At 38.0% G+C, this 26,973-nt stretch overlaps 1 protein-coding gene across 1 annotated transcript in view; it reads right to left on the bottom strand.

The window, feature by feature from the left end:
• The window catches only part of grik3 (glutamate ionotropic receptor kainate type subunit 3), a 182,253-nt gene that overhangs the window by 75,846 nt on the left and 79,434 nt on the right, over positions 1-26,973 (bottom strand). The window contains exons 2-6 of the mRNA XM_077205783.1: positions 25,464-25,637; positions 24,157-24,414; positions 17,908-18,089; positions 14,114-14,167; positions 8,734-8,904 (exon numbers count right to left, since the gene is read on the bottom strand). Of these exons, the coding sequence (XP_077061898.1) occupies positions 8,734-8,904; positions 14,114-14,167; positions 17,908-18,089; positions 24,157-24,414; positions 25,464-25,637 (839 nt within the window). The remainder of the gene's footprint in view (positions 1-8,733; positions 8,905-14,113; positions 14,168-17,907; positions 18,090-24,156; positions 24,415-25,463; positions 25,638-26,973) is intronic.

The following is a 26,973-nucleotide window of genomic DNA, read 5'->3' as shown; positions in this document are numbered from 1 at the left end:
TCTTTTACGAGTCTATCAAGCAACTAAGGTAAGTAGAGTCAGTCAACAAACATGGTGAGTAATGTCTTCTGTTATTGTCACTTGCACTTTGTGTTACATGTATAGTATAGCATTCTCTGTCAGCAATGAGGGATTTACATGTGATAAATGCGGGGAGACAGTCAGGCTGACGGAGAAGATTTCAGAACTAGAGACACGCATCAAAACTTTATCGAGGATAGTAAGGGCTTTGATACTGCTTTCGATGCGACTAGCTTAGTGAACTCTGTACATTGTTTGGTTCCGGCTAAAGTAGAGCGTGTGCAGCCGGTCAACTGGGTGACCGTAAGACGCTGTAGTCACCTGATAAAACACCGCTCTCCCGTACCGATAACAACATTAAACAGGTTCTCTCCACTTAGTGAAGCACCCACTGAGAATCCTGTTGAATGTGCCCTAGTTATTGGTGATTCTATTATACAGAACGTGAAAATAGAGACACCAGCCACAATAGTCACATGTTTGCCGGGAGCCAGAGCGCCTGACATCAAAGCAAATTCAAAAGAGCTGGCTAATGCTAATCGTAAATTCTCTAAAATTATTATTCACGTCGGCACTAATGATGTTCAACTTCGCCAGTTGGAGATCACCAAAATTAACGTTAAAGAGGTTTGTGATCTCGCAATTATGATGTCAGGCACTGTAATTTGTTCTGGTCCCATTCCTGTTCGCCGGAGTGATGAGATAAGTGGTGTCCGCAAAATAATATAGAATTCATTGACAATTGAAAAATTGCAAAGGCGGAGGTGTTGCTGTAATTTATAGTAATATCTTCAGAATTACTGAGAAGTCTAGTTTTAAATATAATTATTTTGAAGTGTTGTTGCTTAATGTAAGACTATCTAGTGTAAATGATAAATCACATTTGAGATTTGTGCTGGCTGCTGCATACAGGCCACCAGGGTACAAAACACACTTTATTAAAGAATTTACTGATTTTCTATCAGAGTTAGTACTGGCTGCAGATAAAGTCCTAGTTGTAGTTGATTTCAATATACTTGTATGATAACGAAAAATATGCATTGGGATTGGCATTTAAAGACATTCTGAACTCTATTGGAGTTAGACAACACGTTGTCGTAATCATACTCTAGATCTAATATTATCGCATGGAATCGGTGTTGATGCCGTTGAAATTCTACAGCAGAGCGATGTTATCTCAGATCATTATCTAGTCTCGTGTAAACTTCATTTAGCCAAGGCTGCAAGGTCTACTCCATTTTACAAATATGTTAGATGTATCACTTCTGCCACAAAAGATCGCTTTATTAATAATATTCCTGATCAGTTTCATCTCCTCAGCATCCCAGATAGCTTAGAAGAACTTGATACTGCGACAGAAACTTTTGACTCTCTCTTTTCAAGTAATTTAGACACATTTGCTCCTCTGCGCTTAAAGAAGATTAAAGAAAATAGTCCAACGCCGTGGTACAACGAGCACACCCGGGCCCTTAAGAGAGCAGCCAGAAAAATGGAGCGGAACTGGAAGAAAACAAAACTATTTTTTTTGCATTTCATGGAAAGAGAGCATGATTGCATACAGAGAGGCCTTAAAAGCTGCTAGATCTGCTTATTTTTCAACCCTATTAGAAGAAAATAAACAAAACCCTAAGTATTTATTTGAAACAGTGGCTAAATTAATGGAAAATAAAGCTTCAACCTCAGACGTTTCCAAGCAGCACAGCAGTAATGACTTTATGAACTTCTTTACTTACAAGATTGATAATATCAGGGAGAAAATTATAACTACGCAACCATCTACTACAGTATTGCATCAGACAGTGCATTGTAGTCTCCCTGAGGATGAAGTTGATTCATTCATTGCTATAGGAGAGGAAGAATTTTCTAAACTCGTTAAATCATCTAAATCGACAACATGTATGTTAGACCCTATACCAGCTAAGCAATGAAAGAGATGCTTCCAGAGGTCATAGATCCTTTTATTAATATCATTAGTTAATCTTTGTCATTAGGATACGTACCAAAAACTTGTTAAGCTGGCTATGATTAAACCGCTGGTTAAAAAAACTATGTTCTCACAACTATGTTCTGTTTAGAAAGAAATGGTATCTGCAAGGATTTTCAGTCAGGATTTAGACCTTCCCATAGTACTGAGACAGCTCTCATTAGTCACATATGACTTGCTCTTATCATCCGATCGTGGTTGTATCTCTTTATTAGTGCTACTCGATCTTATTGCTGCATTTGATATCATTGATCACAGCATTCTTTTAAATAGACTTGAACATTATGTTGGCATTAGTGGATGCCAACATAACTACCAATCTTTCATTTGAAAGTCAAATGACGGCGGTAGATCCTTTTCTTATTTAGCACCAAAACTTTGGAACATTCTTCCTAACATTGTCCGGGAAGCAGACACAGTCTGTCAGTTCAAATCTAGAATAAAAACACATCTCTTTGGCTTAGCATGCACATAACACATTATTGAATTCTATAATTCAATGTTAGGCTGCATACATTAGGTCAGCCGTAACCAGGAACACTTCCCATAAATCCTGATGTACTTGTTACATTATAAGATGGATGGCGTCTACGCTAATATTAGTCTCTCTGTTTATCCCGAGGTTTACCACAGTCCGCCGGATCCAGGCCATATCTGGAACTGATGAAGGACCTGCGCATGGACACGACGATAACGCATTCCTGAAGTGTCACTAGTCTCTCCCCTGTGAAGACCTCCTTCCCTTTACCTCTGTACGTTGTCGGAATAATCCCTCTTGACATGGCTACGCGGAAGTGATAAAATATTCTGTATTATAAATTTTCCAAGGCTTGTACCTTGGAACCTATTTCATGGTTTGTGTTCTCCCACCATCCGGCACTGTTTTGTACAAATGAGCGGCTGGATCGCATTAAAGGTTTTCTGTTAGAACGGTGTCGTGTTAGCGGCCCATAAGATAATAACTAATGATCGTTGCGACTGAAGTGAATCAATCAAAACTAACTTTAGCTAGACAATAACTTTATTCTAGGGCTGCTTTAAAGCCAAAACAATCTCTGTTACTTTAATTTCCTATTATCACTGTAAAGCTGCTTTGAAACAATCTGTTTTTTAGATAACATTTAAATAGTTTATTAATAATTTACTTACACTTTCTAAGTGATCTTATGAACCACTGACAACTCCTAAATAACTGGTTTGTAAATAATGCAATACTTCATTTAGAAATGATTAAAGTATGAAAATACAATTATTAAACACATTTTAGATATGCGTATAAATCAAGAATAAAGCATTTATAAACTACATTTATATACAGCTTTATTAATACCTATTAATGCTTTATAAATGATGAATTAACTGTTTACTAATGCTTAACTAATGATGCAGTTATTATAAAGTGTTACCTTTTTACTTTGATTGTGAAGAGTCGTGCATAGTTTTACTTGCCATTACCATGATCTTCACATGTATGAAATTATGGAAGAACAGTTGGGAATTTTAATGAGCAAATACAAAGTAGAATGAAGTGCTGCAGTCTCAATTCAGTCGCACAATAAGAATCTTTCTCTTTTTTTTACCCAAATTTAAATGTTTACACTTCACACAGATGCTACAGCTGTTAATAAGTACATTTAAATCTGCACTGCAACTCAAACTCAGAGCTTTACTATCCAATAACCACTTTCATTATACAAATAATGTAATACAATATTAATAACCACTTTTTTGTGAAATACAACATCAATATAGTGGTAATTATTAGTTTCTGTATAATTTGGTGGCACATGCATCACTGCTATCATGAGTTATTCTGAAGCCCTGACTTTGATGGACGAAGAATAGATTCCCTTGAATCTATCGGCAGAGTCCATCAAGAAAGAACAGCACAAGACAACAACACGAGAATCTGTTACTCTGACCATTTTAGCTTCGGTAACCACTTTAACTGGAGTTAATCTCTTTCCATAACCTCTGCATGACCAAGTCATACTTCTTAGCGAAATCCCACAACAGGTGCTCATTGAGATGCACTCAATCTACAGCAAACATGCTACAGCCAAGCATGAGGTTTGTCAAACACAGCTTTCTTAAGTCTGTTCTCCTTCCATTTTCCATTTTCCATTTTCCATTACACTGTTTCTAGTCTGCTGTAAGCTCAAGACACTGTCAAAGCATTTTTCTAAACCTCTCTAAACTGAATGAAAAGGCTAAATACACTCTTCCTTGGTTCTCAACAGAGGCAGATGGAGAAAAGAGAAGACCTTTACTCAGAACCATACTTTAGGACATGGATGGGCAATTCCAGTATTTTAGGGCTACTTTCCTCCCTAATAATAATAAAAAAAGAAATAAAAAACCTGAAAAATCTTACATATTACAGGCAGGAGTGTTTTATTAGAGATGGATATAAATTATGCAAGACAGATGTCTACGTTGGCAAACTATCTCCAAAGAACATCTTCCAAAAAAAAATAGTTCACAGTTTATTCCCCTACATGGATGTTTTATTTCCTAATTTGAAAGATGGATAAAATTTTTTTCACCAACTCCAGGAGAAATGCTGGGCGCAGAATAAAACTTTGTACCTCACCAATCTGACCAAGGTTTTTGATCCCCCAAGCTCAGCTCATCAAACAACTTTAACATCTATTGTGCTTGAGGCAAAAATATATCTGCTCTCCAACCCTCTTCAAGCTGTTTCTGGCCATACCCTTTAATATTCCCTCTACATTAGGGATGAGCAACTTTGGTCCTAGAGGGCTACTGTCCTGCAGAGTTTCACTCTAACCCTGATCTAACACACCTGAACAAGCTAGTCAAGAACTTCAGAATTACTATAAAGCTACAGACATGAGTTTGTATCAGGGTTAGAGCTAAACTCCTCAGGACAGTGACTGACTTTGCCCATCCCTGCTCTACATGTACCACAGGTGTCCAATTCTGCTCTTGGAAGGTTATTGTCCTGCAGTGTTTATCTCCAACCCCAATTAAAACACGTCTGAACCAGGTAATGAAGGCCTTCAGGCCAGTTCACACCAAGGACGATGACGATCAAGATAACGATAAAGATATAGTTCTAAAAATCGTTTTCAATATTAAAGAATAGCATAGTTCAAACCACAGCTATAACAATAATAATATAGAAAAAGGATCGTAAAATCGATGTCGTTGGGATAATTTTCAGAACGATTTTTTTTTCAGCTGTTGAACAATAAAACACTGACAACCAATCAGAATCTATTCTAATTTAAAATGGCAGACGACATTGCGGAGAAGCTAATCATAGAGGTCCAGAAAAAAATCCACCACTGTTTGACAAGTCAAGCCTCCTTTTCAAGAAAATGGATATGGAAAACAATCGTTCATACACTCTGAATAAATGGTGAGAAGTATTACCTCAGGTATCCGGAGCTTGTTTCGACAACATTGTCTTGCTTCCTTTCAAGTGGCAGTGAAAAAGACTAACGTTGGGTGTTGTTTTTATTCCACTATGTTGACTACGTCAGCTAAATTCACTGTTAGATTATTAACTCTATTACACTAGCTTCACTCAAAACACAGCATGCTAAGGACATCTGCTGGTTAAAGCCGTGTAAATGGAACAAGAACAGCAAAAACACGTTATCGTTATATCTTTATAGTGATTGTTCTTGGTGTGAATGGCCTTTTAAAGATTGTTAGAAGCTTCCAGGCAGGTGTGTTAGGGCAAGGTGGAGGTAAACTCTGCAGGAGCAGGATTGGACACCGCTGACATATACCTTCTGGAAATCGATATGCACAAGAATAACACAATCATGTTTTTTCTACTGCCTCTGATGACCCATGAAGGAATCAAAACACTCAATATATTCAACAATATTATATTTCCAACTCTGCTACTGTCACCAGCCGTAAAGCAACTCATTTTTCCAGCAAAGACTTCGGACAATGAATGACAAGCAAGCAAATAAATGGTATACCATCCACTTGCTCTGTCTCTAACAAATCCTATTGTAACAATCACCTGGAGGGATGAGGGCTTGAAGTGCATCCATTGTTCAGGCAATGTGAGCTGCTCTAGATCGAGCCTGTCTGCAGGAAGAATGGGCATTCGTTCAGATGTCCTTTACATCGACCTCGCCATTGGCTTCGTGTAACTAAGCAAAAAGTTGTTGTGATATGACAGCTGTGGGTATTAAGAGAGTGTTGGGAACATGAGACCAGATGGAGAAGTATTTTCTGTCGATAGCTGGACTGCCTAAACCTTGGATAAATTTTGTGGTTTCAATGGACTGTTTTTAAACATTGAACAAACAGAGAGATGTGGGCAGGATATATATATATATGCCTCACATCAGTCTTTTTAGCTGTTCCAGGTGCAATACAACTACCTAAGGTGCATATTCCAGGGTTTTCAACCTTGCACAAAAGAAATAAAGCAGTCAGTCTTAATAGACAGTATATACAGTGTTTACCATACATTGATTTATCCATGGCGGCCTGCCACAATATCAGCATTGACTGCCACAAATAGATTTCAGTGTCTCCTATTCATTAAATAGACTGTGAATATAGAATATTAACTTCTGATAATAACACAAAAGCTCTTTAATGTCGTTTTTTGCACCATTGCTGTCAAAAAAACTAAAATCAAAAGCTTGATAAGGCTTTGTGTCTTTATCAAATCGCAAAAGACAGTCTGTATAATCAGGGAGCCCGTTCTCATCCTTTGGCAGCATATGTGACGCCATATGACAAAACGGATATGACAAAACGGCGAAATACTACGCACATGGCACCCTTTAGCGTGAATATAACACGCGAACCCAAGGCGTCATAAAGTTGACTGGCATCCTTTAGCGTGAATATGAGACGCAGACCCTACCCCACACCTAAACCTACCCATCACAGTGCGTGTTATATTGACGATAAAGGGTGCCATGTGCGTAGTATTTCGCCGTTTTGTCATATGGCGTCAAATATGACGCCAAAGGATGAGAATGCGTTGGATCAGGACATGATCAGCTCTGTGTCTCAGTTCACAGTGAATGAATGCAATAAACTGTGAATGCAAATGAATCTGTGCATGTGCCGAGATTCAGCGTGCATTATTTTAAAATTTGCATAGTTGACGGTTACAGCATTTCACTAGATTTGTAATGAGACGTGTTTGTAAACTTGTTTTCCACCAAAATAAAAGCTCAACTGCAGTTCTGTCAAAATAAGAGCTCACGGGTTTATCTCTTACATGTACAGAAATGAGGACAAAACTAATTATTTTTCAGTGCATTTGTTTTACAATATATGACTATTACTACCATAGGTATAATTTATTATTATTATTAGTAGTAGTAGTACAAGTAGTATGTAGTGTAATGTAGACTGAGACACTATATCACAACTAAAAAGAGTTGAGTCCCCTTTAAAGTTCAGGTACAAGTCAATGCACTTGACTTTTTCTTTGTTCAATTTGCACACTGAATATGAGTTTTAGCTCTCAAAAGTGCACAAGATTTATAAATTACCGAGGTCCACCCACCAGTTTCACAAAATCGTGTGGGAAACATTGATATATGTACTGTATAAATGAAGCACAAATCCATTTTGTGGAAGAAATGAAATGGTGGCACTCAAAGCATTTTTTTCCTATAATAACAGTACTCCTCTACATTAAAATAATCAGAAATTCTACATTATGGTGTGGGAGTATTTGTACTACTGTAAAATAGATTAATAGATAATCACAGAAGCTCTACGGTTGAAACTAGTCTTTATGATATTATGGTATTCAACAATATCAGCGTATGGGATTATTAAATCTAAACTGCTGCAATTAAAGTATTTCCCAGCCAAAAAGTAGATACTGTATTCGAGTATCAACATATTGCTTTCGACCATGGCACTTATTTTGATTACAGACACCTAATCCATCTGAAACAGTTCAGTCTTGGAATTCATTAAGGAAGAAATAGCTCCTATAAAGGTTATTTTTAAGATTAACTGACTAAATATGGCTATGGACTGATTGGATACAGTAGCCGCGTTTCCATTACCCTTCAAATTGCGCAAATTGAAATTGCAATTTGAAAATACGCGCAATGGAAACACGGAAATTTCGCAAAAAATCCCATTTATCGCAAAAAAGTTTTTACGCTCGCATATGGAACAGTTTTTGCGCATTTACAGTCACCTGACGTAGATGATGCAGTATGTTTGGACAGAATACGAGACAAAGTTATTTAATACATAAAAGACAAAAGAATTAGAGGAATACTGGATTCTAAACCACAATCAATAAAATGCCACAATCAAGACCTCGAAGCAGATATGAGGGAGAAACACCCAGAAACACCTCATATGTGTTGCTCTCAAGTATAAGGGTATTTCCTGGTCATTAATGATTGGATAACACACACACGTCTCCTTCGATTAATAATAATGGCCAGTGCGGTGGCTGGGATATACATAATCCTACCAACGTCCGTCGCCATGATTTTTGGTATGACTTATCGCAAGAGAAAAAATACATTTTTAGTCGTATAACATCGGTTAATGGAAACACCGTCATTTCGTAATAGTTTTTTGTCGACATTTGGAAAAAAATCACAAAAGTTTTGTGCAAATCTGTAATGGAAACGCGCCTAGTGAAAGTGGAACCTATTCCAAGCTTTTGTGTCATTGTTTTTTTTTGGCATTTATTTTGTGGTTAGCTGGCAGTGACATTCAGGGAGAAAATGGAAGCATACCGTCATGATCCCTTCCAGGAGACCGGAGTCTGGTTTGGGGGGAATCTGCTTCTCAAGGGACCACTTCTCCACAATAGTGGCAACCTGAGGATTTTCCACGTTTAGGATGCGGAAGCCGGTCATATTGACGCCACAGAAGCGGTATGGCTCCAGGTTTATGGCCATGAGATCCTAAAGGAAGAGCGAGAGAGAGAAAAGATATAATTTAACCGTCCTGAATCGAGCTTCATTGTTGCTGGGCGAAAGGCTTCTTGTCTCTTTGTCCCTTAATAAAAGCAGGAGATAGAGAGGGAGGGTGAAAAGAAGATAGACAGAGCAAAAATAAAAGAGATTAAGGATAAAACCATGCTTTTCCAGGCCGCCTGGGTACATCCAGATGAAGCATAGTAGGACATACACCTCTTTGCCAGCGTGTGTGATATCATAGACAGTGAGCCAGGAGTCATCCCCAAAATAGCTGATTGAAACAGTTATTTCCTCTGTAATCCTGTCTTCATTGCTCCCATCCAGCCAATTGAACCGTAAACACTTCACACCGCTCTTAATGCCGACCTGACACTGAAATGCATTACTGTGTCTGGGCATTCAATGATTTTTAACAGTGTGGATTCTTCACAAAAGAACCCGAATTTCACATTCTCGAAGCAATGACGTTGGATGAAATAGTCTGAAAATTAAATTGCTGGTGTGGAAAATAGCATTAAGATTAAGTGTAAATTAATCAAGATCTTTTCGTCTGAGGTCAAAGCGATAGCAGGAAGGCCCGACCATCTAACACAGGGTTCTGTAAAGCTGAGAATGAATGGCAAAATGAGCAAGACCATGTTCATTGAAAGGACGTCCTGTAATGTGCTGAGGCTAATTAACGCTCTAGAACAATGCTAACACACACCCACACTGTACGCATGCTAGTGTCTGGAGTGTTAATCTGAGAACAGTCGCTCCGTTTCTTGTACCATATTACGTATTGCCAAACATGTTGGGAAGGTGGGGGCGGAAAAGAGATGTAGTAGAACATAATAGACTATTTCATTAACACCCTGTGGGGCTGGAGCTGCTGGAAGAAGAGCAGGAAAAGCACATGCGGGAAAACGCTTGCCCCAAGAAACAGCACTTTTTGAGCTATAACACAAAAGATTTCTGCTTGAATGTAAATCGAAGTCTGTTTTAATGGGTTCTATTTTAATGTTTTACTCTATCAATGCAGCATTAGTGTATAAGCCATGATTGATGCTCAAATGCTTTGAATGTAGCCGAATTCTAATTGGATTATTGTAAAAAAATATATAATTATGTGAATAACCGCATTGTTCGGTTTATTATGTCTCATATGATGGAGTCTTAGCAAGCATCATTGTTCGGCAAAACCAGAACACACTGGGCAACTCCCCTTATAGTAAACACAGTTTGATTGATTGAACTTGAGAAATATTCAATAATGTGACAAATATGTCATGTTCCTGTCAGCGCCGATAGCCTCGTGGTTAGCATCGACATATAGCGCAACTGTGCCTACAACAACCCGAGTTCGATTCCCAGTTTTGCGTCCTTTGCAGATCCCGTTCCACATGTTTTTTGCCAAAATCTCTGCTGTCCTATCCAATAAAGCCATAAAAAAAAGTTTTCTTTGTTATGCTCTTCAGCTGTTCATTGTGTTGAGAGGTGCAAAAAGAGAGAATAATATATGCATCGGGAGGCATTTTTGCTTTCAGTGTGGACAGAAGAATTGCTTGTTGCTGGAGTCTTGCATCGAGCATCACATCTGCTTAAAGGATTGGTTCACTTCAGAATTAAAATTTCCTGATAATTTACTCACACTCGCGTCATCCAAGATGTTCATGTCTTTCTTTCTTAAGTCGAAAAGAAATTAAGGTTTTTGAGGAAAACACTCCAGGATTTTCTCCATATAGTGACTTCAATGGGGTCCAACCAAGCGTTCCGCACAAGCCCTGAAAAGTGAAGCTAAAGCTTCTCGATCGCCCCCCGGTGACCGGTTCTAGTATAGCTCATAAACCCCGCCTCCCCATGTTATTCAACGGGACGTGAGACCAACTAAACAATTCAATTACACTGCACATATCTTTTTTCCAAAGATAGCTTCTGTCATTTACTGTAGTTGTTATCACGCTGATGTAATTTCAAGTGTTTGTTTTCAGAATAAGTTTGTTTTTAGTTAGTTACGTGATGCTATAGAAAACGGCGCTGCGGCGTCATGATTGACAGCTGTGATTGACAGGTTCTCTTAGCGAAGTAGTCACTGAAGCAACAACAAACTTTTTTTCGGGATCTTTGGAGGACTGAGGAGATTGGAGCTTTAAATGTAATATCTAAATTTCCGACATGATGGGTTGTTCTGCAGTAGAATGTGCTAACCGATCTGCCATGTCCGATCAATCTTTGAGTTTTTTTGGGCATGCCAAATAAATTAATAAATTATAGGATGCTAACCGAGCTAATACAGACTACATGAGCTAAATATGAAGTTGATTTAGCTGTCCACCAAATTGTGATAGTTGTTTAATTGCAGTAATATGAGTAGGCTACTCGTATTTTACAGTATATGTAAAATTAATATTTCCTAAACTATAGGATATATTAATGTGTTACTTTTTAAATAAGACTATGTGGTTAGTACTTGTATTTACCTTATATTAACGAGGTACTGCAGTCAGCAGACATCAACATTGGAGCAGAACGGAGCAGACGGGCCACTTATAAAAAGTGCAGGGCGTGTGCTTGCGACTGATTCAGCGAGCGTGAGAGCGGGACGTTGATTTCACGGCTTTACATCCTGCTCAGTACTGTGCAGATCTGATCCCGAAATCGCAACTGCACAGACTCAAGTCCCAAGATGTCAGCGCCATATCAGGACACTGGTGGCTTCACTTCTCGCCAATGGAAGAAAGCGAAGGGTGTCGTCCATCTTTTTTTACAGTCGATGAGTCCAACGGGTCGAAGGTCCAAACGTGAGTTTCAGTGCAGCTTCAAAGTCTCGACACGATCCAGCCGAGGAATAAGAGTCTGATCTAGACGAACCATCCGCCAGTTTATAAATATATATATATATATATATATATATATATATATACTTTTTAACCGCTTTTTTAATGCTCGTTTTGCACTAGCAGGTGATGCACCACACATTACGTAATCATGTTGAAAGGTCACGCATGTTCCGGTTCAAAAATGAAGGGTAGGTCTCATTTTCTCCTCCAATTTCAAAATCATCCGACATCATTGTTTACCTTTTATTTTTTTATTTGCAAATGGCATTTGACTTAGTCTTTGCACGTTTGCTTTGTAAACACTAGGTCGGTACTTTTGCATACATCACGCGTGACGTGATGATGTAATGTGTGTCGCATCACAGCTCGTGCAAGATGAGCATTTGTGGTATAAAAGTATATAAATGTTTTTTTTTTGGTTTGTCTAGATCAGACTCTTATTCCTCGGCTGGATCGTGTCGAGACTTTGAAGCTGCACTGAAACTCACATTTGGACCTTCGACCCGTTGGACTCCATTGAAGTCACTATATGGAGAAAATCCTGGAGTGTTTTCCTCAAAAACCTTCATTTCTTTCCGACTGAAGAAAGAAAGACATGAACATCTTGGATGATGTTGGGAGAGTAAATTATCAGGACATTTTAATTCTGAAGTGAACTACTCCTAAAGTGAACTGATGAAACGCTGTTACAGTCAAACATTGACTGGAGTGACTTTATAGATGAATTAATCACTGTTGACTCTTCTTGATTTACTAGATCATGTGAATCAGAATTAATAATTTTGTCAGGAATGATAAAATAGCAACAATAAAATCAGTTTTCATTTCCACAGGATAGTGTTGTTCATCTAGATGGACACGGCATGAACACAGAACAAACCTGGGTTCAAATCCATACTCAATATCACACCAGGAAGAGTGTCATGATCATAGTGTGATTATTATGGTTACACAAAAATGTAAAGAGGTAAAGAAAATCTAAGTACTGTCCCAAAAACACTCATGTGTGAATTGTTGAGTTACTTTCTTACACCAGGGATTCAGAAAAAAAAGATATTCCATCGCTAGTTCAAGACATGTGTCTAAGCCTCCGTTGCTCATTAGAAAACATGATAAAAATATGTAAAAATAAATAAATAAATAAATAAATAATGGTGATTTCTGCTACAGCATCAAACATGTTTTACCAACAATTAATGTGCAAATTATTATCAAAAATACAAATACTTATTTATTTATTTATTTTTTTGTTTGTTGAAGTTGCATATAAAATCTACTTGGCTCAAAAATTGTGCACCATTAGATCTGAATGCATAATTTGATTGTGTATTTTCAGCATAAAAAAGGCATATATGGGACTGATTTGGTTTTTGAACATTTGATGTATCTTTTTTGCAGCCGCTATGTATGCTAATAAGCCAAAAGCCATTTTCACAAACTTTGCTCACTATTGCTTAAATATTTTACCTTTAGTACACACATATTAGGTAATGAATATGTATTATGCAGTGTACATTTTATTTCTATTTATGCTTTGAATAACTTCTATGACCATTTGCATTTTGTGTGAACAAGACTTTTTTTACTTTATGTAAAGAAATGCTAGCCAAATATATGAACAAATTCAAAGCTTTCATTTCATTCATTTGTATTTTCCAGTGATCAATTAAAAACAAATTATTTTTCATTGTCGTAATAATCTAATGAAAAACAAATAATGTATTAGTTTTCATAGTGTTAATGTTCATTCAAATGAATTAGTTACATAGATTTTTTTTTTTAATTTTACAAATCTAAAACTTACAATGAAGGTTGAAAATATAAAAATGAAAGCAAATTAAAATTATTAATGATTTCCATAATATTATGTATATAAAACAAAAAACACCAAAATAACACTCATTCTCATTTCTGAATATGTTTGAATATCTAATTTCTGAGGTTCAATGCTGCCTTTGTGAAGCAGCTCACTATGTTTTAAAAAACTGCGCCGAAACATGTTCATGTGAGGTTGTGTTGGCATTTCCACAAGGATTTCTCTGAAAACAGTTTGTGATTGTTTTAATATAAACGTCATGAACATCAATTGAAACTCCATGAGCGTCAGAATCCAGAGGTAGCACACAATTGTCAATCACTTTGTTGCCTTTGTAGAGGCTTTTCAAAGACGTTTTGTTGATTTGAGCTTGAGGGAAGGGCTAATGTTTACACCGGGGTGGAGGAAACTCCATTAAGGCTGTTTTGTCAAGTGAAATTGATATTACAGACTGGATCCAAAGCTCATCTGCAATTAAAAGCCATCCATCAAAAAATAAAGTGGGAGCAACACAGGAACAAATGACATTCAATTTGCTGTTAGTACAGCGGTACATTACCAGAGTGGTGAAGATGTAGTGATAGTACTCAGTCATCATCCCCATCATCTGGGCCTGGAGGAAGAGAAAGAAAAAGAAAAAGGTCACTATGTCATGTCAGAGTAATTTGCAATCATTGTGGCAGCCAACACAAACAATGTACAACAAATGAGATTGAATCAGAATAGCGGAACTATAAAGAACTGCTCAACTCTGTTGATCTATCGACGTCTCCCAACATGTGTTTCTATTACACGCTACAGCTTCTGATGGTGCTAAAGGCCCTTCAACACTGGAAAAAAAAGTTGCTTATTTTTTTAAGTATAATAAACTTGAACGTTTAAGTAATTTCAATTTCAATTACATTAAACTGTCTTAAAAAAATAAGTTTAATTATAATAAACTTGAAAAAGTTGAGAAATGCTTAACTTATTTTGATGAGTTAAGATAATGTAAAAACCATATGTTGTTATTACTTTTTTTACAGTTAAGGTACACTTCCCCCAAATGCCAAAAAGATCACCAAAAAAATTCTGTCACCCTTGTGCTCTTCCAAATATGTTAAACACAAAAGATGTAGAATATTTATCTTCTGCATACAATTAAAGTGAATGAGGACATTCAATGGAAATAACACATGGAGTTTAGAAATGACATGAAGATGAGAAATATTATTGTTTTTCCTGTAGGGACCTATCAAATCCATTTGATTTCCCCCCCAAATTTCGTTTTATTTTTTTACCCAAATTCCATGTTTTCAGTTTTTATTTTTCTGGATTCCATTTTAATGGTTTAATAAAATTTGAATAATCAAAAAAAAAAAAAGTATGTGTAATGAATTGAATTCATAAATACATTTTTTAGAATAACACTGCCATATGATGGATGAAATTTTGAGTGATATTGTGTGATATCCTTAAAAAAACATATTTTAATTATCTTTGCAAAGTGCATTCTACTTTACAATAGTAATGCATTTCTGTTATAAATTCTTCAAGTCAAACCAAACTTATATTTCGGTGGTTTGTAGTGAAGCCCTTTGAGTTTATCAGTGCATCTGGTGACAGTTTTATCAAATAAAATGATGAAATGCTCGTGAGACTGAAGATGAACTTCACGTCTTCACCGGCAGACGCTGAAAACACCACGAGATTGTGAATGTGTAGTAGACGAACACGCAGAACTGACTCGAGACTGCATTTCTTTTTGCAAAGACACTAATCCATATCACCATTTGAGTAAATGTACAGGCTTCTCTTTATGTATTCATGCAAATTTGTCCAAACTATATTATACAATCAATTCCATTTTTATGAATGCTTCTGCATCGTGGAAATCATAGGGCTCTAATGATGTTTTATATAGGCCTATTGGTCACAGCTCCTCTCAATACATGTTGATACAAATGCTCACTTTTCCCTTGGTGTTCATATGTCTGCTTTAATTATGCAATCTGCCATGAGGAAAACCCAAGGTTAAGCTGAACTCTTTCCCTCTTCTAAACCGGAATCACTCAAGTTTGTGGAAAAGTCAGAAACTGTTTCATTTCTTACAATGGGCTGCAGAAATAAACCCCTTCTATGTCTGTGCCTGTACTTCCTATATTTCCCAGTCCCTCACACACACACACACACACACACACACACACACACACACACACACACACACACACACACACACACACACACACACACACACACACACACACACACACACACCGCCTTTTAAAGACTCCTGGGATTTAGCCCACAGACGTCTCAGACAGACTCTGTGTGCGATTGTATTTCCACTTTCTCTCTGGCCTGAGGGGGAGAACATGCGCGACAGAAGTTCAGGAGAAGCTGACAGAGAAGAACAAGCCTCAGACAGGTTTCAGACAGGTGACCGCACCAATAAGCTTATTAACAGGACTCGGGACACAGAGAATCACACAACTTTTTCATATGACCAAACGCGAAATAATACAGCCTACAGTTAAACCTGGAAGAAATATGCAGGGGCGTCAAAGCTGAATGAAACGAAGCGCAACATAACATCTTGAGAAACTGAAAAAAGTGCTGCTTGGACCCGTTTGACCCGCGGTAAACACTCTCCAGAGCAGACGCCATGGAGTCAGACAAGCTTTTATTGTGTTGCAACGACAACTTTGTGAACGCCCCACCTAAATCTACATACTGCATAAAAATACTGATTTCTTTCAAGACTTCACTGTTTAAGTTTCTTACTCGACATCCTGGTGTTTGCTTAATGTATTTATATTTCAGGCTGATAAAGATAAGAAATAGTGTTTATATGACGGCCCCACAAAGTATTTAGACACTTCAATTGCCTGTTTTTTTTCTAACCACTCATACTCTGTACTCTATATAAGCCCATTTCTGCAACAAAAGAATTATGACATAAAAAGTTGAGATTATGAGATGCTGTCATAATTTTGAGAAAAAAAGAAAAAATATGACATTGTAAGTAATAATTGTGAGATGAAAAGTTACAATTATGAGATACTAAGTGTGTCACATGTTGACTTTTTTCTCAAAATTAGTACTAAATTATAATTATAAGATAAAAAGCTCAAATTGTGAGATACTGTCATAAATATGAGGGGAAAAGTCAAAATTATGATATTCTAAGTAATAATTATGATATAAAAACATTGGAGTTGTGATATATTAAGTCATATTTTGACAAAAGGTCATATGACAGTAATAATTATGAGATGAAAAGTCAAGATTATGAGATTCAAAGTAATAATTATGAGATAGAAATCTGAAATTATGAGTTAAGTCATAATTAAGCGAAAATGTCAACATTTACTACACTTAGTAGTAATTATGAGATAAAAAGCTGAAATTATGAGATACTAAGTCAAAATTATGACATTCTATTAATAATAAAAATAGTAATAATTATGATATTTATGTCATCATTTTGACTGTCATAGTTGACTCTATCTTCTAATTCTGACTTGCCACAATTTTATCTTTATGTCTCATAATTATATATATTAGTTTTTACTTGTTTATCTCATTATGACTTACTATCTCATAATTTCGACTTCAAACACATTATTTTAAAGGATATGATGTTAGCTGTACACATAAACCAAGCAGTTTGTAAAAAACTAAGTGTACTTTGGGCTTTCACAACACTTTACCATACAGTTCATTGTGCTGCTATAGACTTCATGTACGCAAAACTAAGAAACACTTTAGTTGCCTGACAAACATTTGATGTGTGTCTCTCTAAGAAACATCAAAGCAAATGGCGTCTTCAAACACATGATGCTCGAGCTATCGCAGCTTACAACCACGCCACTAAATACTTGCACTGTACTCTTCGTTTTCAACAACGAATATATTGTTTTATCCTAATTTCAAATGTAAGCTTGTGGTATCTTTCTTTTTGCAAACGTCACTTAAAAAACACTATGGGTGCTCTGGAAGAGATACAAAATACAAAAAAAATACCAGTGGATGTATCCCTGTAAATGAAAACATGTGTAAATCCACAGTCAAGCACTCCCGTAGACCTTTCTTAAGGGTGCAAAACAATAAAATAAAAACCTAATTGCTTAAAAATGCCACTTAGTTTAATATCCTGTTTTTGCAATAACATTTCAACAACAAAAAGGACAGCTGAGGGAATAGTTCATCAGTAGATGTTCACACGTATGTGGAGTTTAATCTCCATTCTGCCTCCAGCAAAAGCATATAGCATATTTAATTTAAAACGTTCTCTGGACCTGGACTGAAGCTTCAAACTGGCTTGAGTGGTGAGAGACATCATCAGATCGTGGGATATGAGTGTGGACTCACTTGCTTGAGGATCTGGGCAGCCATTATGTGGCTGCAGTCGAAGATGATGCGAAACTCTCTGCTCCTCTTCATCTCTTTGAGCAGAGGTCTGGTGTCCACCGTGTCCAGCGGGAGCTGCCGGATCTTCAGTCGGATGTTATACCTGGACGGGGCCATGATTAACTCCTGGAGTCTGATCAAACCTGCACAACAAGAGTCGAGTCAATAGAAGCAGCTCGAACCAGCCCTGGGTGGTCAAGCAGGATTACACATGATAACTAGCTTGCAAAACATGGTCAATCATACTGAAATCAACAATATTTGGTAATATTTCAAATGATTTGAATTTTTTGACTTATTGAGCTGTGTCTGCTTGGACTTCTAAATGCATAATACACTTTTACAATAAGGTACCACATTAGTTAATGCATTGACTAGCATTAACAGACAAATTTGTTACAGTTTAACTTGGTTCCACTGTAATTCGATGGTTCACTTTAGACATTCTTATAACTTTAAGTAACTTTATAATTACATGTCAACTAACTCTCATTAGAGTATTAGTAGACTGGTAGGTTATGGTTAGGTTTTAGGGTTCGGGTTAGTAGAATAAATTGACTTGTAGTTGTAAAGTTACTTATAGTCAGTAGAATATCTGTTGGGGGACCAACAAAATAAAGTGTTAGCCGATATTAAGCAGAAAGTCTACTAATACTCTAATGACAGTTAGTTGGCATGTAGCTGCAAAGTTACTTATAGTTAGTAGTATGTCTAAAGTGGACTATCGAAATAAAGTGTTACCGTTAACTTTAATTAACACAAATATAGGTAACACTATAAGAACGTTCAGTTATTCTATTCATTCAGTTATAGTTAAGTCATTTATAAGTTATTATTATTAACTAATCATTTACAAAACATGACTAAACATTCATAAATGATCCAAAAGTGATATGCTAATGATTTACAAATGTGTTGTAAGATAGTTAATTAGTTATTAGATGTTCTATTTTTAATCACTTATAAATCATTGAAATATGGATGTTGTATAAAATTGTTGGATAATATCTGTGTTTTGTAAGTGATTGGTTGATCCTTAATTAATAACTTATACATGGCTTATAACTGAAAATTATTATAAAATGTTACCAAAGCATTTAATGTTAATAAATGGAACCTTATTGTAAAGTTTTACCTTTTTTTTTTTTTACGATTATTTCAGTTTTTAAATTATTGAGTGAATTGTACACTGACCAGTGTAAATATTAAGTCAAAGTAAATGTTTCGGTCATTTTGTTTGGCCTATATCTATATGTACATAGTGTTACGGTGTTTATTCATTTTGTCATGTTTCTGGTTTGTGGTTTCTCTGTCTTTGGTCTTTTATTCAGTTTGTGCCTTGTTAATTGTAGTCTGTTATCCTAGTCATGTCATTATTAGGTCCCTTGTTTCAGGTGTGTTGTCTTGTTAGGTTGTATGGTCCCGCTCGGTGTTCTGATTTGCCCCAGCTGTGTCTTGTTCCCTCATCCCGTCTGTGTATTTAAATCCTGTCTGCTCTTTTGTTCGTGGTCAGTTATTGAATGTATGTTTTAATGTGCGTACCACGAGTATCTTGTCTGTATCTGTAATTAAAGTCTATACTGCTGCATTTAGATCCGCCTACTGCCTTTGCTTCCACGCAAATTCGTAACAGAATAACTGACCCCCTAGGATCTAGCAGCCATGCCTACCTGGAGTCCTGATGTCCAGATCCTCCGTCTTCACCAGGAGAATCGCGCCATCGAGGATTATGTCGCAGAATTCCTCGAGCTGGCATATCTCGCGCAAATGAACACCCACGGCTTGAAGATCTTCTTCCGCGGAGGATTATCGGAACCACTCCGGTCTCTGATGCCCGAACCTGGTCCACACGGATCTTTAGAATGGTACGTTGACCTGGCCCTGTTGTGGAGCGGTTCCCCGTTTACTGTGGGCGTGGAGGAGAAGCTGCGAGAGCCTGCGCTTAACGTCAGCCCGGTCGCGCCCGCGCTTCACTTCAGCTGCTCAGCCGAGACCACGCTCCACGAGCCTGCGCTTCACGTGAACCGAGTCGAGCCCGCTTTCCACGACATGCCTGAGCTTCTTCCTGCCGAGACCGACATGCCTGAGCTTCTTCCTGCCGAGATCGACATGCCTGAGGCTGAGCTTCTGTCTTCCGAACCCGCACGTCGCTTCAGCCTCGACGAACCCGAGTCAAGTGAGTCAAGTGCCGCCGAGTCAAGTGAGACCGCGCTTCCCGAGTCAAGCGAGTCAATTGCCGCCGAGTCAAGTGCCGCCGAGTCAAGTGAGTCAAGTGCCGCCGAGTCAAGTGAGTCAAGCGCCGCCGAGTCAAGTGAGTCAAGCGCCGCCGGGTCAAGTGAATCAAGTTCCGAGTCAAGTTCCGAGTCAAGTGAATCAAGTTCCGAGTCAAGTTCCGAGTCAAGTTCCGAGTCAAGTGAGTCAAGTTCCGAGTCAAGTTCCGAGTCAAGTTCCGAGTCAAGTGAGTCAAGTTCCGAGTCAAGTGAGTCAAGTTCCGAGTCAAGTTCCGAGTCAAGTTCCGAGTCAAGTTCCGAGTCAAGTTCCGAGTCAAGTTCCGAGTCAAGTGAGTCAAGTTCCGAGTCAAGTGAGTCAAGTTCCGAGTCAAGTGAGTCAAGTTCCGAGTCAAGTGCCGAGTCAAGTGAGTCAAGTGCCGAGTCAAGTGAATCAAGTGCCGAGTCAAGTGAATCAAGTGCCGAGTCAAGTGAATCAAGTGCCAAGTCAAGTGAATCAAGTGCCAAGTCAAGTGAATCAAGTGCCAAGTCAAGTGAATCAAGTGCCAAGTCACGTGAATCAAGTGCCAAGTCAAGTGAATCAAGTGCCAAGTCAAGTGAATCAAGTGCCAAGTCAGCCGAGTCAAGCGAGTCTGCCGAGTCAAGTACGTCCAGTAGTGAATCAAGCCCAGTGAAGCGTCGTCGCAGAAGGAGGAGGAGGACTCGTTTGCTTCGCCAGGCTACGGAGGGCGTTCCCAGACTCCTCGCCCTGCCGGCCCCGCCTCTGCGCCTCGCCCTGCCGGCTCCGCCTCTGCGCCTCGCCCTGCCGGCCCCGCCTCTGCGCCTCGCCCTGCAAGCCCCGCCTCTGCGCCTCGCCCTGCCGGCCCCGCCTCTGCGCCTCGTCCTGCCTGCGCCCTTCAAGCTCCGGGAGGCCTGCCCGGAACCCATCTACCACCTGGAGGTTCCTCCCGAGGATTTCCCCAAGTATTTTTTGGGGGGGGGGCAGAAGGTACTCCGTGAGGGCCATGGAGACGACGACGACATGGTCCTCATCCTCGTCTGAGTCTGCTCCGACCTGGCCACCATCTCATCGTGCTCCGCCCTGGCCTTTGCCACGCCATGCTCCACCCTGGCCTTTGCCACGCCATGCTCCGCCCTGGCCTTCGCCTCGTCCTGCTCCGCCCTGGCCGCCGTCACGTCCTGCTCCGCCCTGGAGGCTTCCTGTTCCGGGCAAGCCACGCCCTCGTCAGCCTCCAGGGCGCCCACCCTCCCGCCCCTATTTGATGTTCATTCGGCGCGGGGTCGCGCCTTATGGAAGGGGGGGATAATGTTACGGTGTTTATTCATTTTGTCATGTTTCTGGTTTGTGGTTTCTCTGTCTTTGGTCTTTTATTCAGTTTGTGCCTTGTTAATTGTAGTCTGTTATCCTAGTCATGTCATTATTAGGTCCCTTGTTTCAGGTGTGTTGTCTTGTTAGGTTGTATGGTCCCGCTCGGTGTTCTGATTTGCCCCAGCTGTGTCTTGTTCCCTCATCCCGTCTGTGTATTTAAATCCTGTCTGCTCTTTTGTTCGTGGTCAGTTATTGAATGTATGTTTTAATGTGCGTACCACGAGTATCTTGTCTGTATCTGTAATTAAAGTCTATACTGCTGCATTTAGATCCGCCTACTGCCTTTGCTTCCACGCAAATTCGTAACACATAGTAAGAAAGAAAACAACGTAGAAACTGTTAAAGGTACTGGACATTATCTGATAAGTTCACAGATATTTCCTTTAAACCTAAAACACAACGCAGTGCAATGTGTAACTTCTTTCATCAAAGCTTTATAATATAATTAATAAAATAAAATAAAAAATATAATATAAGTTTTATATTAAATTAATATATAATTTTCTGATGTGTTTTGTCATTATTTTTTATATAAAAAAATATTATTGTTTATTGCTAATTAGGTTTCTTTTTTTTTCCGTTTTATTTTGGTTTTGGTTTCAGCTTATTGCCAAGGCAGCATTTTTAATTTCCGTTTACTTTAAATTTTCCAGCTAAAATTTACATTGTACTTTATTGCAGCTGTTTTAAATAGTTCAAGTTGTAGTTAACCATAATAGCCCTGCAACAGAGGAAGGTATCAGCTGAGACAGGACGGTCTTGTTTGAGAAGCCCTGAAAAACCCAGGCGACCAGCTGATCTGGACCAGGATAGATCAGCAAGAAAACATGTGAACTGTGGATGGAGAGAGATAAGAAAAGGCATCGGGACATGCCAGATTCAAACCGGTCCCATGTGAGCACAAAAACTGCTTAAATGTTTAGAGCAAACTTCTACCGTCGTTGGAACAGCTCTGAGAAAATATACTATAAATGCAGACAATCAATTTGACATAGCTTTCCTGGTTGTATTTTTAAAATGAATATAATAATAACAAGAATATTAAAAATAATATTAGTGCTGGGCAAAGATTTATCGCATCCAAAATAAAATTTTGTGTTAATAATATATGTGTGTGTGTACTGTGTATATATAAATACACACACATTCATGTATATATTTAAGATTTTTTTTTGTATTTATATCTATAATATTTATCTTTATATATAATATAAATGATATATAAATATATACAGTTTATACAAGCAAATATTTCTTAAATATATACATGCATGTGTGTGTATTTATAAATACAAAATAATTATACACAGTACACACACATATATTATATAAAAACAAACTTTTATTTTGGATGTGATTAATGCCAAGGGCTAATATATGTAAGGAATAATTGACGACAGCCCGTTGAATTATTAGAAAAATAATGCACACCCGAGGTGGTAATGCGAATAATTCAACGGCCTGAAGTCAATTATTCCGCTTATACTACAGTTACCACACATCGAAACATTGTTCAAATGATGTATTTCAAGACGTTTGTAAAGTTTTTGTCATTAAAACGCTCTTGTATGTAGGACTAATTTATTTCGCATCTAATCCCACGCCTCCGTTGCTAATTCCAAAACGTCATTTTAGAGTTAGTAACGGAGGTTTGAGCCACTGATAGCAGACTAATGCTGGACATACTTAACGATTGGCTGAAACATTCGGTTTCCATCGACTGCAGCAGATTTTAAACACAGACTGAACGCGCGTTTGGCCATCATCAATCATAACAAAGTATCAAATTACATTCATAACCGGCCTTACAATAAGTGTGTCCCCGGCTTTATGCAGTTATTACTGCAGTTATTAGAGAGAGAGAGAGAGAGGCATGTGCTTCAATGTTATTATTTATTAATTAATTCAATTCATTTTAATTAGTTTGTTCATGTTTTTTTTTCTAATATTGACAGTAGTAAATTAAACACAAAGTCCTATTAACAAGTAGGCTATAGGCCTATCAATAATTATTTATTTGTTATAGCCTATTATCTGCAATAATTACGAAAACCCATGCAGCGGGACTATCAATTCATTTATATAGGCCTATTCAGTTTAATTTTCTATTGACTATATAGGGCTATATACTTTGTTTATTAAAATTAAACTGCATGTTTCCATTGATTGTGAAGTTAGACATCGAAAATTGCAGATCAAGCGCATGGGCTGCATGTTTTTTCTTGTTATGAATTGTATCCTGTTTTCCGTTATTACAGTTAACTACGCGAAGTGATATGGAACTGTAATGCGGTCAAGACCTGCCTGGAACTACGTTAGCCGTGCGTTTCCCTGAAAATAATTGCACACCTTAGAACGTTCTCAACCAATCAGAATCAAGCATTCAACAGCCCTGTAGTATAAATGTATATATCACGTATGTATAATCTCAGATGAATTTCTTTCCATTCCCCGTTCCTGTTATTGCTCGATCACTTTGATTCAAACTGTTTGTATGCTATCAAAGCCTGAAGCAACAGGAGCATTATGAGAGTCTCCTGCTTCTTATCACTGATGTACAGTCTCTTCTCTGAGGACTTCACAGTTTCTCCACATGAAGACATTCACTCTCACCTGTGCTGTCGTCGTAAACCACCGTGGCCGTCTTCCACTTGAGGAACTGCACCAGGTCTAAGATAGCGTAGCTCAGGGAAGAGTAATCCGGGTACAGGTTGGCGTAAAACGAGTCCCTGTTGTCCATCGGGTGGTGTTTCCATCGCACCTGTACGTGTGGCACCTCCAGGGCATTGCAGATGGACTGAACAGCGTTGGATGAGGAGCTGTGGGACGGCCCGAAGATGGCAACGACACCTAAAGACAACTGGTCACACGCTGCCGACGGAAGAAAGACACGTCACATGCAGAATAAGTCAAGTCACCTTCATTTATTAAGCGCTTTTAACAATATAGATTGTTTCAAAGCAGCTTTACAGTGATAATAGGAAATTACAGTAGCACAGATTGTTTTGGCTTTACAGCAGCTCTAGAATAAAGTTATTGTCCAGTTAAAGTTAGTTTTAATAATAACACTTTACAGAGATGTGGAAAGTGAACAGTGTTTTGTTTGAACAATCCGTATAGACATTTACATATTATTACATTCACAGACTATTAACATGTATCAAGGATAGAAGACATTTCATTAGTTTAGAAGTAGTGCAGTTGATAATAACTGATAGCCATAACTTCCTTAAGACCCCATGATATGGTCTGATGAACACAGTTGTCTTTTCTTTCTTCCTATTAAAATATGAAGTTGGGCATGTTAAACGGCTGTTTTGTACAGTATTGTGTGGAACAATGCATTAAGCAATGTGCAGAAGTATACTTAATTATGTACGTATCTCTGTTTATTTATCTGGTTACGCTTTATTTAGATCAGTGGTCGCCAACCCGTTGATTGCGATACAAGTTTTATTGAATGAATGAATTGATAAAAGCTACAGTTTTTAAAGACCAGTTTGGACTGTTATAGAGCAAATTAACAACAAATAAATTTGCTTAGACAAAGAAGAAGAAAATGGCGGCTGGTATCGAAATTGGCCAATTTGCTTGTAAAAAAACCCCGGAATCGGCCATGAAAAAGTCTATAGGTAGATCTTGCCTTTCATCAAGGCCAAGGTCAGGGGTCTTGGACTTAAAAAGGTTGGTGACCCCTGATTTACATATTCTACTGAATATAAGTAACTTTGCAACTACATGTCAGCTATAATACTTCACTATCGCATGCATTTTTGGTCTTTAAAATGGGTTTTGGTCTAAAAGTGAGGTGATCAACGCTATGCATTATCGAATCAATCCTACCAAGTGTGAACACACCCATAGTTAACATTTGCTCAACAGTTCTTTACAAAAACCTTTAATTTTCTCACACCACTCACCTTTTCTGGAGGCCTCAAAGCTATCATAGATATTAATCCTCTGAATGTCGTACGTTAACGTTGTGTTGGGCAATAACGTCCTGTTTCTGTTGATATTATTAACAGCGAATTTAAAGGCCAGTTCCTCTGAGCTGACGAGTGCCACAGGTCCATCCATCTGTTCAAAAATCCCCCCTAAAAACACACAAAAAACAAGAGAAATCACTGTCAGATGAACCAAAGCTGGACCCAGAGAAGAAGCTTGCATCGCATCCAAACCTCTGGAGGTGTTTTGCATTTAGAGCTCGGTTGTGTACTTAAGGATCCTCTATTCTGCAGAAAGAAAGAGTCTCTGACAGGCTTTTAAAGTGCAAGGCCATAATGGAGATGAGGAGAGTGAAAGAGAGAAAGAGAAAAGTAAATGGCCTCATCAAAGCTACCGTGCCTCCTTAAGGCCTGCAGGTCACCTTTCATTCCCTGATAAAATGAAAAGTAGATTCACACACGGGCCTATAGCTTGTGGATAGGATTTTTGCACAGAAGTTTGAAAGTTTAAAACCGTTTTTGGAAAAGTCATTTCATAACAGTCTGCTGAGATTTTCAGAAATGCATTTTATGGCCAAGAAATTCCACCAATAGAAGAGGTGCAGAAGTAAACTCTGTGTTTATTGACTTTAGTGTGTAATAGAAGCCTATAAAAACAATAAAATGATAACATCTGGAGCACGCTGAGCAGTCTTCAGCCCTTGAGGATTAATACTGTTAGACCTGCTTCACCTTCCCACAATATATCAGAGATATGACGGTCTGGAAGACTTATGAGCTCAGAGAAATATTGGGAGACCAAAGTTTGTTCAGTTGTACACAATTCAATTTCAAATATTATCACTTCATGCTATTTGGGATTTAAAATATTTTTAGCACTTTCTACAAATAAGGTACATAAAAGCATCTGAAACTCAAACTCGAAACTTTTTTCTTTGTTACTTTTTCAGTAAATAGCCAGGGAAAGGCAGTGCATACTCTTCAGAAAATACTGATCGGCCAAATATATATATATATATATATATATATATATATATATATATATATATATATATATGATATCAAATATTGGTTTATTTTTTATAAATTTATTTGTCCGACGAATGTAAGAATATACATTTGTAAGTCATTTTTCTTACAGCTCCTTTGATAAAAGGGTTAAAAATCTTGAGCATGACAAATAGTGTCAACACTTTTGATGCCATGCAGTATTCATTAATTCATTAATACATTAATTCATTCGCATGGGGTTTATAAATGGTTTAATTGGATTGCTCAGACAATGGATTTGTTAAAGTGCCCCTATTATGCAATGTTAAAGACTCCTCATAAGGTTTCCATGCATGTAAAGAACAAATAAACCTTTAATTTTCACATAATATCCATTGCAGCATCAGCTCTTTTCTCGCAGAGTCTGAAACGGTTCGATCAAGGATTCGGTCTCTCTAAACCGTGAGCTGCTCTGCTCTGATTGGTCAGATGGCCC

Source organism: Siphateles boraxobius, unplaced genomic scaffold (genome assembly GCF_051911475.1).
Source record: "Siphateles boraxobius isolate OS27281-9 unplaced genomic scaffold, OSU_SipBor_1 12, whole genome shotgun sequence".
Taxonomy (NCBI): Eukaryota; Metazoa; Chordata; class Actinopteri; order Cypriniformes; family Leuciscidae; genus Siphateles; species Siphateles boraxobius.
Note: the sequence above shows the minus strand (reverse complement) of the source record. Positions and strands in the feature narration are given on the sequence as shown.